The sequence below is a fragment of the Garra rufa genome, chromosome 20, assembly GCF_049309525.1.
Source record: "Garra rufa chromosome 20, GarRuf1.0, whole genome shotgun sequence".
In the NCBI taxonomy this organism is placed as follows: Eukaryota; Metazoa; Chordata; class Actinopteri; order Cypriniformes; family Cyprinidae; genus Garra; species Garra rufa.
In genome coordinates, this window is record NC_133380.1 from 12399575 (window position 1) to 12412950 (window position 13376).

The 13376-nt window shown below is 35.8% G+C and overlaps 1 protein-coding gene across 1 annotated transcript in view; it reads right to left on the minus strand.

The window, feature by feature from the left end:
- diaph3 (diaphanous-related formin 3) overlaps positions 1–13376 on the minus strand; it is a 491335-nt gene that overhangs the window by 264562 nt on the left and 213397 nt on the right. The window contains exons 19-21 of the mRNA XM_073825458.1: positions 8568–8586; positions 8217–8255; positions 7924–8050 (exon numbers count right to left, since the gene is read on the minus strand). Of these exons, the coding sequence (XP_073681559.1) occupies positions 7924–8050; positions 8217–8255; positions 8568–8586 (185 nt within the window). The remainder of the gene's footprint in view (positions 1–7923; positions 8051–8216; positions 8256–8567; positions 8587–13376) is intronic.

Here is a 13376-nt window from a genome sequence, read left to right on the forward strand (position 1 = left end):
AGGCACAGCAAATCCAAAGTGAAACAAAAGATTGATAGAAATGAGAAGAGAAGGTAAAGAAAATAGGGCAAAGCCAAATGCCTAATTTATGTGTGTAAACATTCAGCAAACTTGTAGCAGGCATCTTCTGTGTGTGTGTCAGGCAGCGCTAATCTGCAATGAAACAGACTCAGATTCAAAGCTCTCCTAGCCATAAATGTTTGAGGGAGATTTGTACCCTCCCAAAAAAAAAAAAAAAAAAAAAAAAGGCAGACACACTCATACAAGGAATTATTCATTAGAGCTTCTAAAAGACAGCAAAGTAAGAATTATTATCAGAAAGGTTCAGTGGTTGAGTGATGCTGAAAATCACATAATATCTCCTGTTTATAAAACATTTTAGGGACTTCATGACACCAGACACGTGGTGCCACTAAAAAAGACAGACCGCATATTTTAACAAAGGCTTAAAATGATGTTTTCAGTAATGAATTAATGATGAAAGGCTGGAAGTTTAACAAACATGTTGTCGTGTAGAATCTGAAAGCTACCAAACAAGCATGAAACTGCATTAGCAATATTTTTAGCAGTTTATTTGCAAATATTTAGAAAGAAAATTGTGAAATCATGTAGGGAGGAGTTGATCTTGATTTATCAGAATTTGATTAGATTCCTCACCCATGTGGTCTTGGTTGCCTTGGTAGAAAGATGTTTCAGAAGCAGAGAAAGTATTATATTAAGAAACAAACATTTCCTTTTGTTTTCTTCTTTAGAAAAACTAAGCACTGATGAATTTCATACAAAAAGACCAGAGAAATAAAGACAGTAAATAGGGTCAATTTTGACATTATGTTGTCTAGACATTTCACTCTTCAATTACAGTGGAGTCTTCATTAGCGAATATTCTCTTTGATCAATGCTGGGAGCCTTTTCACTGCCTAGTTCAAAGTAACACTTTATTACTGAACAAAACAAGTATGAATATGTAGGTGCTTCTTCAAATATGGTCACATCTGGCCTTGTGGACTATTCTCCTTGAGGAGAATAAACTCTCTTTTACTTGTCAGAGTGTGAAAAGTGTTTTGCCCACTAATAATGTTCTACTGTCTATTTACATGCATCTCAGACAAAATGTCATTGCTTTTTTTAAAACCATATTTTTCTGAACAAAAATTTGTCATTTCTCATCACAATGATGTCTTGTTTTTATAAACATTTTGTTGTGAAATAATTATATATTTTATATGATTACTTCAAAAGTTATCTTGCATATAGGGTGTCCATATTTGAAGACTGAAAGCCTACAGTAAGTGTGGTATAAGGGTAGAACAATAAAATAAGTAGAGAAGAAAAAGTAGTAGTATTTTAATAATACAATACATTTTAGAATATATTGTATTCCTATGATGGCAAATTTGAATTTTCAGCAGCCATTACTCCAGTCTTGTCACTATGGAAGACTGTTTCAGACTTTTTTTTTCTCAGAATTGCCGGATATAAACTCGCAATTCTAACTTATTTTCCCAGAATTGTGAGATCTAAACTCTCAATTGCAAGTTATAAAGTCAGATTTGAGATATAAACTCGTAATTCAGACTTTTTTCTCCAAATTGTGAGATATAAACTCACAGTTGTGAGTTATAAAGTCAGAATTGTGAGACATTAAAGGATAACTATTGCCAAAATGCAACCTGGGCTGTTTTGGAATCGCGGTGACCGAATCCCGCCCACTATGAGCTTCAAAATAGCGCTTCAGAACCCTACGGGTGACGTCACGGATACTACGTCCATATTTTTTACAGTCTATGGTAGAGACCCAGGCAGTACTTCGAGCAAAGTTTCATGTTGTGTCGAGCCTTCTTAGTGTTGTAAAAATATCGATTTTGATGCGCTCAAAGTTATGCCCTTAGTACTCACATTCACCGGCCATTGACCACAAAACGAAATCACGGTCAATCTCAAAAACGGCTCGTTTGTCGTAATTATGCTTTTAGATATATGTTTGTCTCGTTTACAGTAAAAAAATAAAAAATAAAAAATAAAAAAAAACAGCCCAGGTTGCATTTTGGCAATAGTTATCCTTTAACTCCTTAAATGATTTTTTTTTCTTCAGAATTGTGAGATATAAACTCACAGGTGTGAGTTATAAAGTCAGAACTGTGAGACATTAACTCACAAATTTTGACTTTATTCTCAGAATTGTGAAATATAAATTTTATATAAATATCTCACAATTCTGACAAATGAAGTCAGAACTGCATAATATAAACTTGAAATTGTGACTTTTTCCTCTGAATTGTGAGACACAACTCACAATTGCAAGTTATAAAGTCAGAATTGTGGGTAATAAACTCGCAATTCTGAGAAATTAAGTCAGAACTGTGTGATATAAACTCGCAATTCTGACAATTCTTATTAAGTCAGAATTGCAAGATATAAACTCACAATTTCGAGTTTAATTCTCAGAATTGCGAATTTACATCTTTAAATTGTGACTTTTTTCTCAGAACTGTGAGTTTATATCTCATAATTCGGAGAAAAAAAAGTCAGAATTTGAAGTTTATATCACACAATTCTGACTTTGCAAGTTAAGTCAGAATTCTGAGATACAAATGTGCAATTCTGAGAACAAATCAGTCTTTTCCCCCCTCAAAATTAGACTGTATAACTCACAATTGTGAGTTTATCTCTCACTATTCTGAGAAAAAAAGGCTCATTTGCGAGATATACACTCAAAAAAAATCAGAATTGCGTTTTTATCTTGCAATTATGACTTCTTAGAATTGTCAGTTTATATCTTGCGATTCTGATTTTCTAACTCGCAAATATGAGAATTATGAGCAACACTGAGAAAAAAAACAGTCAGAACTGTGACATAAAAAGTCGCAAACAAACCTTTTTTTTTCCTTTATTTTCAGCAGCTACTACTGCACATTGTAACAACACAAGATGTGTGTTGTGAAAGAATTACTGCAATTAATATAATATAATTAAACACATTTTATAATGTAGTTTATTCCTGTGATGGCAAATCTGTACAAAACTACATGTTGTACAACCCAAGATGGGTATTGTGAAAGAATCAGCAGCCATTACTCCAGTCTTCAGTGTCACAGAATCCTACAGGAATCATTTTAATATGCTTTTGTAACATTATAAATGTCTTTACCATCACTTTTGATCAATTTAATGTGTCTTTGCTAAAATTTCCTGGGGAAAAAATGCCTGACTGTACATTACCCCTTACATACATGTGTTATTCATAAAAGTATACATGAAACCAATTCAAATCCATCCACCCACTGGGAAAACGGCATGATACCAGCTAAACTTTACTGCACAGAGTCCTCAAGGTAAGACATTCAAATCACACTTTAAAGTCTAAATTCAAATGCAACTGCAGACGGGGAGTGGAGGTAACACCGTGGTGCCTGCCACTCAGCATGTGACGGTATTCAGAAGGGAACAACTTTTCAAGTGTTTCAAGTATTATTCTTTATCAGGAAGCTAAATCATCATTTCACACAACCACCCAGAGCGCCTGCCGAACAACAGAAGCGTTTCAATATGTGTGTGTGTCTCCCAGTAGACCCTGAACACACTCGCTCGTCTCTGGTGTATATGGCCTGCTGGAAGACTCGGGAACGGGACACACACACACCTGTTTCATCTTTCTGCCTCTATTGTCTGGCTGAGTTAGTTTGCCTGATTTAAACTTTTTCTTTTTGTGCACCTTGAACTAAGACCTGTTAAAAAAGGGGGGGAGGGGGAGACTGTTGCTACGGCAACAGGAGATTTCTCTTCTCCGAGAGTTTTCCGCTAAGAGGTGTAATTCTTTACGCTCAGCTTCACCTGACTAAAGCGAAACAGTTTATCAGGAGCTAAAAATACTGCATGCAGCCATTAAAAACATTTATTCAGGGGAAACAAAGCAGATGGCTAAAATAGAAGTGTCACATACATAGATAAAAACACCACATGCACATGCTTACACACAAATCACCCTATATGATCTTAAGGTCCTGAATGTCGCATGCTGTATTTTATGGTTCACTTAGCAGGCGGCAAACAAAGGGTTCAAAGTTCTGGCTCTGGAAAAGAACAAAGAGTACAAAACTGCTTGCAATGCCACTATGGGAGATTAAGAATTCCCTTTGAACTGGATAGTTCTCTGAACTGCAAATGCATCATTTCCTGCTGCCCACACATGCATAAACCAGTTCCATATCCCTCATTATATAATAAACACCCCAAACACAATGACAGGCTACACTGTTGCATGAAGCGACTCCCCTGTGCCTTTCTTTCACTTTCTATCACCCTTTCTCTCTTTCCAGCATCCCTGTTGTCTTAAAGTCAAGTGTACAACCTCTTTAAGAAGCTTGCTAAGCATATGCTTGAAAAACACTGATAATTAATCTGTGAATCTCTAGCAGGGTCAGCCGCTGAACTGTGCCGTTGGCAATCGAGTTGACTGATTGATCATTTATTTAACAGTGAGCAGCGTGTACTTAAACCATGACAAATCCAAACGGGAGACACGATGCCATGTGAATTGCAATCTGACAACTTTTTAAACCTAAACTTCACACATCTCATCACATAGTTGAGAAAAGCCCTGAAATTGATATCACACATTCTGAGATGGCTTGTCAAAGACATTCAAATCAGAGAAAAGCCTTCATTAACATCCTAAATGACAACTCCTTAACATATCATAGTAGAAAAATGACTATTAAAATTCAACACTATCCTACAGTGATATCTTAAACACAACACATAAGTGATGATGATTGGCTTAGGTAGAGTAAATTTTCATTGTTTGCCAACCAGAGGCAGTGTAGTCCGGGTGTTCCAGTGTTGCCAAGTCTGCATTTTTTTTTTTTAATAACACAATAAGAACAGATGCAAGTAATCTTAGGGTGTATTTACACTTGTCATGTTTGGTTCGATTAAAACGATCTCTGGTGTGCACCAAACAAGCAGACCCAGACCTCTAAAAAGATGGGTCTCTGTCCGCTTCCAAACTAACTCTGGTGGGGTTCGAATGAAATATGAACACAAGAACCAAATACTTCCAAACTAACCAAAAACAAGTAACGACATTTCATGAAGGGAACAAGCGTTGTATCCAAAAACAAAATGAGCAGAGGGCAAACGTGGAGCAACGAGGACGTAAAGTGCCTTTTATGAGCTCTTTGTGAGTTTGCAGGAGGTGAAAATAAAATCATATGCACACAACAATGAGCGCGGTTTTGAATGTATTAACTATCTCAATTCTTTTTGAAACGATTTACAAATTGATTGGTTTTCCTTCAGAATTTATTTATATTTTATTATTTTACTTTTCCTGATAGGTGGTGGGGAGAAGTTACCACATTTATTCCAACAGAGGGCGAAATGTAAAAATGTGTTGCACTTTAAGCAGCACCGCGCAGAAGGTCGATTTGCGACCTTTTTTCTGCCGGTGGGACTAATTTTTGTGAACTGCGCTGCTCAATTCATAAGCACTGCCATTTCAGTTGCATATGAGAAACATCTAACAACAAACGAAACAAAAGTTAAACTAAACCGCGCTACATTTTAGCTGTGCAGCGCGGAGCGTTTATCAAAGCAAACAAACTTGTCCAAGTTCAAAACAGCTTTACTCGGGTGCCAAGTTGATTTTGCGACACTGTTACTGCACAGTGCTGCGAGATCCAGTAAGAAGTGTTTGAATTCGGTTTCTGCAAGATCTAGTGAGAATCATTTGAATTCTGCCCAGAATTCTCTGTTATAAAGCGTGCTGACTTACGTCGGAAAAACAGATGTATTAATGCTAACTATAACCATGGTGTTGTGGTAAAAATAATAATACATTATTCATTTCAGGGTTTGTACAACCTTTGAGAGAGAAATTCAAGCACCTTTTTAATGATTTTTAAAAAGCATTTAACATAACTATTTCCAGCACTTTAAAGCTCTAAAATGATCCAATTTGAATGTTATTTTTAATGGAATGACCAAAATATACTTTGCTGTAAACAAAGTAAAATTAGTTTTCCCGGGAAAACATGACTGAATCAGTTTGCAAAGTAACATAGCACTTCATTTTATTTCAGAAAGTATTTGTTCTACTCATCCGTTTGTTGAATCAGCAGACTAGTGTATCGTCCCAGCCCTAATAGCAATATCGAATCGTAATACTAGTAGAATACATATATATATATTTTTTTTATAATTGCAATACATATTGTATCGGAACCCAAGTATCGTGATAGTATTGAATCAGGAGGTAGGTGTGTCGTCCCATCCCTAGTTATTATGACTACACTCAAATCAAATTAGACCCTTTGCAGTTTGCAGTAGACTTTGCAGTCTTCGACCCCTGAGGGTTAACAATGTTGCAGCGGTATGTTTTTCATTCCCGCTGGTTGAAGCAACACCAATAACGTGATATTTAACCCCAGGAAAGTGTTATTTGACATTATTTTAAAAATGAACACAATAGTTATTTTCCTTGGTAATTAGTTACTTTTATAATGATGTAACTCAGTTATCATTTGTGAGAAGTAACTAGTAACTATAAATTAGTTTTTTTAAAGTAACATGCCCAACACTGCTGAAAGTAATGATAACTTACTCAGATTGCAGTGATTCAGCAAGTTTAACTTAGCAAAGGATTCATCAAACTGATCTGAATTAGTATTGAGGAAACAATTTATCATCATAAGTGGTAACAATTTGGCAACTCAATTAAGGGTGCATTGATATCATAAATATATTGATATTTAGACAAATATTTTCATGTTATGGCTGATCATTAGTCAGTCAGTGATTAACTACAGTGTAAACTACAGTAGAGCAAAGTCTATATACACTGTATACAGTAATCAAATTTATGAAAACATTGCATATTCTTCACTGCGCAAAAATATTTTTCTTCTTATAAAAGTTACAAAATTGATTTAGTCAAGAGCAGTAGGAGATTTTCTGTTTGGTTGTTTGATTAACATGAATGACAGTCACTTTAAGAGCTGCCCGGATCCAATATACTGTTACACATGTTTTCCTTCTCAGCTGTTTGCTTTCCCTTTAGACCTAAATTACTGTGTTTGCAAGGATACTTGCAAAAGATAGGCATTTTGTCACATACAAGTGTGTGTATTTAACCGTTTCAGGGCTATAAAGCGGCAAAAATAACTCTGACAAATGTAATTTAAATGCACATTATATTGCCCATCCCTAAGCTCAAAAGAAACATACTCTATTTAAATCATAATTCAGACTGCAAAACCATAATGTGGGCAAAATATAATTTTGTTTGCTTTGGTGCTAGATTCAGCAACAAAAGAGCCATGGCGAAAAAACAGTTTTTTTCCTATGTCACTTACAATATGCTTAAGACAATACGTTTAGTTTTCCTCCAAAAAGTGTAAACAGTAGCACTTTTAAAACATTACTCTGGCTACTGTACTCTTGCTACTGCAAGTTAAACTAACAACTTGTGTGAAATATTAATATATACTTTAAAACCTTATTCACTAAGGGTTTAAGCAGGAGCTGTTTTATTAACTACAGAGAACACTGTAAAGACAGCTGGGTTAAAACTGTGTTAATATGTGTCAGGTCTACCTTATGCATTTTCCATTAGAGAACTACAGTACTGTAATTCTTCCTCTGTTCAGAGATGCAATACATATCTTGGGTTGCACAATATGTAGTTGTTTTGTTTGTGACAAGATGATATGTTTCAATTTAAGAGATTAAATCTTTTGTAGAGGGACAAACACGACATCGATCTGAGGAAAGTTTAAATAAAAAGTGATTGATGACTTCTAACTGGACATGTCACTAGACCGAATACAGATAGAAAGCATTTAGAGACGGTGTGTGTGTGTGTGTGTGTGTGTGTGTGTGTGTGTGTGTGTGTGTGTGTGTGTGTGTGTGTGTGGATGGAATTACCACTACTCCAAACTGCTCCGGTTCAGAGAGATTGGCATACTCGTTCTTGTACTTGACCAGAGCGTTCAGCTGCTCCTGTTCAGGCAGGTACTTCACAAGATTCTGGAGGGGAGAACAAGACAAAGAACTTGTGTTACAAGAGAATGTGTGCTACATTCATTCAATTAGCAGTTCAACTTTAACCTGCAATCTAATTGTTGCTGGTTTAGTTCTAGTGTCTAGCCATTTAGTAGAGCTCCTCATCTAAATCGACTTGCTGGCAATTAATGACACACTAGACTAATTGAAGGGACGATATATCTCCCTGGAGAATTCTGAGGTTAAGCATCTTGCTCAAGGGCAAAACGACACTTGAGAAGACCTGTGATCTCAGCAACCCTCCAGTTCATGGGTCGGCCCAGGCTGGAAATGAATCTACAACCCGTAAATTAGCAGGTTTACTAGGATTCATATGGTTTTAATTATTAAAAAAAAAAAAAAAAAAAAACAGCAATGGTAAAATTTAGTTTGCAATAAGTGTATTGTGATTCAGTTTATTTTATTTTATATAGAAATGCTATTATTTGTTTGCCATTTTTAATTACATTTAATGATGTTTACATATAGTCCACAAGAGAAAGTAGTAGGTGAAATTATTAAATTACACCTGTTCATAAGTTGATTCTTAATGATGTGTTTGTTACCTGAATGATCCACAGCTGTTTTTTTTTTGAGTCCCTTGTTTGTCCTAAATAGTAAAACTGCCTGTTGTTTTTCAGAAAAATCCTTTAGGTTTTTGAACACTTTCCAAAAATGACTATGATTTTGAGATCCATACTTTCAGACTGAAGACAACTGAGGGACTCATATGCAACTATTACAGAAGGTTCAAATGCTCACTGATGCTTCAGAAAGATAAACAATGCATTAAGAGCCAGGGGTGAAAACTTTTGGAACTTTAAGAGGGTAGTTATTTTTATTTATTATTTATTTTTTTAAAGATTTATTTTTTGGCATTTTTGCCTTTATTATGACAGGACAGATCAGACATGACAGAAAGCGAAGTGGGAGATGGGGGGCGGGATCGGGAAAGGTCCTCAAGTCGGGATTCGAACACGGGACGCCCGAAGTGCAACTGCGCTCTATGTCGGCGCGCTGCCCACAAGGCTATCGGCGCCGACTTAAGAGGGTAAATTTAACTTATTTTGTCTACTGGAAAACATCTAAAAACCTTCTGTAGCTTCTGAAGGGCAGTACTAAATGAAAAAAAAATAATTTAGGCAAAATAAGAAAAATGTACACCTCTTCATTCTGTTCAAAAGTTTTCACCCCCCGCTCATGCATCAGTTTTCCTTCTGGAGCATCAATGAGCATTTGATCCTACTGTAATAGTTTGAGTCCCTTGGTTGTCCTCAGTATGAAAAGATGGATCTCAAAGCCATACAGTCATTTGTTGGAAAGAGTTTCAAATACACAAAAAAGGCTGAAAAACCAAAGAATTTGTGGGACCTGAATGATTTTCCTGAAGAACAGCAGACAGTTAAACTGTTTAGGGCAAGCAAGGGACTCAAGAACAACTATCACTAAACAAACAAAAAAACAGCTGTGGATCATTCAGGTAGCAACACTGTAGGGCTGCAACTAATGATTATTTTAATAATCGATTAATCTGTCGATTATTTTTTCGATTAATCGATGAATCGGATAAAAAAAACAAGGGATTTACAACCCTTTATTCAAAAACAGAACTAAAATCTTTAGAAAGTGCAGAACATGTTGCTCCTTGAACTGTTATAATAATAATAATAAAATAAAAATGGACTAACACAAAAAACATACACATGTATGCTTTACATCTGCCAAATATATAGACTAAATAAACTAAAATTACTATCCGTCAAGACAGCGGATTGCTGTGGTGTACATGCTGCATTTCCCATCAAGAAGCCTCTCAAATTAAATTCCTCAGTGCGCATTAAAAAAGTCATGTGACTTTGCACGCTGGAACGGGATAACTTGACTAACTTTCTGCTACATTCATTCTGCCATGGCGGTGTTTAGTGTCCTGCCATCAGCAGCGACCAGCTGGAAGAGTTCCGCATTCAAATGCACGCAAAACTGGCCTCAAAGCCCCAGCAAAAGTAATTACCATGAATGTGTCAAGGCAAAAATTAAGAAAATATTCGAATTACTTATTAATAAACTAGTATTTTCTGATTCAGTGTTGCAAAGATGAAATTGACGATCCTGCCATCTGCTCATTAATGCCTAATGCATCTTTATGGATTAGCTAATGAAAGAGTTTTGTTTTCGATTTTAATTATTTCGTTTTATAGTAAAATAATAATTTAAAGCTTTCTATAGATATTGTGTTTGTGAGGCAATCACCTGGGTTTCGGTTAATTATTGTGAAGCGCTCCTGTTTAAACCAAAGATATCAAGCGTATTCTGTTTGTTTTCTTTAAGAGCACATTTTGTTGATACTGTTAGTACACACAAACTAAGGTAGACCCTTTACAGTTCCGGCCCGGGTGGTAAATTACTCTTACCTTTATGAGCAAAAAAGAAATTCCACATTGCACTGGCGTCTCCATGCGCTGCAAAGCGCGCTTCTCTCCGCACAAACTTTGGATTTATATTGATTGAATGATTAAACTAATATTGTGATATGTTTTAAGTTTTTTATATCAATGGATTTTAATTTAAATCGCGATGAATTAAGCAGGCTTTTGATCTGTCTGCCGCTGTTTGCTAGGTATAACTTTAAAAAACAAAAACTTGAATTTAAGTAAAGTGTTCCAAATATATCTCTAAATTAACTTTATAAACTAAAGGAACGAAAATAAATGTAATCACTTTGCTATTAAAATCAGCAGCTGTGTAATGAGGAAGAGAAAGAGAAAAAAAGACAGTCGGACTGGAAATTCAGTCGGCCAAAAATTTATGAGCTGTCGGACATTTTTACAAGGAATGTTTGTTTAATAACCTATATAATATTCTTAGGCTACTTTCTTAATTAAATATATTATTTCTTTGATTTATTTTAGCGATTTTAGGCTGCTTGTTTGCTGACTGAAGTGTAGGCTATATATAAAAAAAACAACGTGCCACCGTCACAGCCCTATTCAAAACTGAGACGATTTCACCTCAGCAGAGCTCCTCTTTCTTCTTACGGTTGTGGTATGTTTTCGACACATTATACAGACAGACAGTGTTACAAAAACTATAGAAGTAGTTTTCTCCATCTCCACTATCCAACGACCCGTACAGCAGCTGTTTTGCGATCGAGCATTGGCTGCTGTGAAAGTACGCTAGCCAAAGTAGGCTTAAATATCAAACATGTTTGATATAAATCGGGGCAGCATATATATATAATATAGAAACGGTGCTTTATGCTCAAATGTTCCAGTTTTGCGCATAAGTTAAATTCGCATTTTTGGATGGAAACACAGTTTATGAGGTGCCGAACTCTGCTGGCATCAGTGCGGGAGAGAGACCGAATGTGTCCACTCCGCTCTGCGCTCAATTTTTTTTAAATATAATAACAACCAAATGTCTCTGCGTCGCGCGACACAACGAATCGATTATGAAATTCGTTGCCAACGCTTTTAGTAATCGATTTTTATCGATTTTATCGATTCGTTGTTGCAGCCCTACAACACTGTATTAAGAATCAAGTGTATGTAAACTTTTAAACATGCTCATTTTTATAAATTCAACTATTATTTTCTCATGTGGGCTATATGTATGTGTTATGTATATAGACGGTTTCATCGGGCGCACGCGCCTGGACCTAAGTTAACTTCCGGTCTGTGTTTGTTTATCTGTCTGGTTCGTGTTGCGGGCTACAAACGCAGCTAATAATGAGTAATGAAGTTGGTCTCAGGTTATTGTGCTGTGGTATGTGTTTCCCAAACATTTATTTATTTGTGGCGACCTGCCACGATATAAAAACCGACTGATTTTCCAATAAAAATCAAACCGAGGCGTGGGTGTTTTTATATCACTGTATTTCTGAAGAAAGACTGTCTTTAGAAAATGTCATTTTCATTTCATTCTGCATAAGGCAGCGTTTTTAAATTAAGAGCTGCTTTGTCTATAGCCATTACCGATAATGTTGATTATTGGGGAAACCTCGTTTCTCGTGCTTAAAGCACCTCCTGCTGGCAGAGGATGAGTTTGCATTTTTAATAAATCAGTCTAATTTACGCAGCCAACATATTTAGCTTGTTATTAAAAAAATAATCTACTCTAGAAGGATTTAGCTGTTGTTATTGATTCTATTTGGATGTCTACCGGAAGTTAAGTTTGGGCCACAAAAGCGCGCATGCGCAGTAACGTTTGTTTATGTTGTTGCCGTTGAAACCGTCTATATGTCAGTATTAAATAAAAAATAACATGCATTTTGTATGATTCCTCTTATTTTGGTAAAATAACAAAATAACATTTTGGCCAGTTTTTACTCTGTTTTAAAATTTGTTCAAATTTCAAATGTTGTGTTATGTATTACAGCTTAAACACTGATTTTGGCCAAATTCTAGACTTCTAGAACTACACTCAAGATTCCACATTGGACGTCCACTGATGTTTTATTGCACTTTTCAAAGAAACTTGCAAAAGAGTCAAAAAGGAATTCACACCATTAGGCTAAAACAGCTTCATGGTTTTCTATAAAAGCATTGGTAGCACTGCAATGTTTTGTTATCCCATTCAGTGTCTTTTTCCCCCAATCAGTTGTTGTCAATCTCCACTAAATCTATCTTCTAAAAGAAAAAGGCTAGATAAATAAATAAATAAAGGTTTTAGCAGCAATTTAATCAGTTTTATGCATGCAATCATGTGAACATTTCTATCCACAGCGTGTGTTCTCTCAACCTCTCGTGTACCCTTGTCACTCTCCACGAGATCATTAAATCACAGATATATATGGATCTCCAGCAATTCTCGTTCATTAACGTATTCCGATCTTGTTATTTTTACAAGTCGAACAGGTAAAAAGTACTACAATATAAATCCACTTTTAATTAACTGCTTATCTGTGGGGTTTCAAACATGTTTTATTTGTAGAGTCAGGAAATAAAGCACCTGCTCTTAAGCCTCTGACTTCAGAAGGAAAAACTTTAAAGCTTTATATACCATAAATGAACTGGTCTAGCTCATCTCCAAATGGCCACTTCATTAGTGCACACAAACATGAGCCAAATAGATGGATGGCCACGTTCATCTATGTCACCACCAAAATAAAATCTAAAGCACAGATGCGGATGGCTATTTCTGTTGTTCCAATCTCAGTCATTAAGATGAACGTGAGGCTGCTTTTAAGTGGCAAGCAGTATAAAACAACAAAGCTCTGTTATGGATCTGAAGTAGTGGATATTTTAAAACTATAATAGTGAATGAGAACCTGCGCTGAGCTACTAAAGAATACATAAAGTTGAGCCTGACATCAATGCTGGATGATAAAAAGAAGGAGA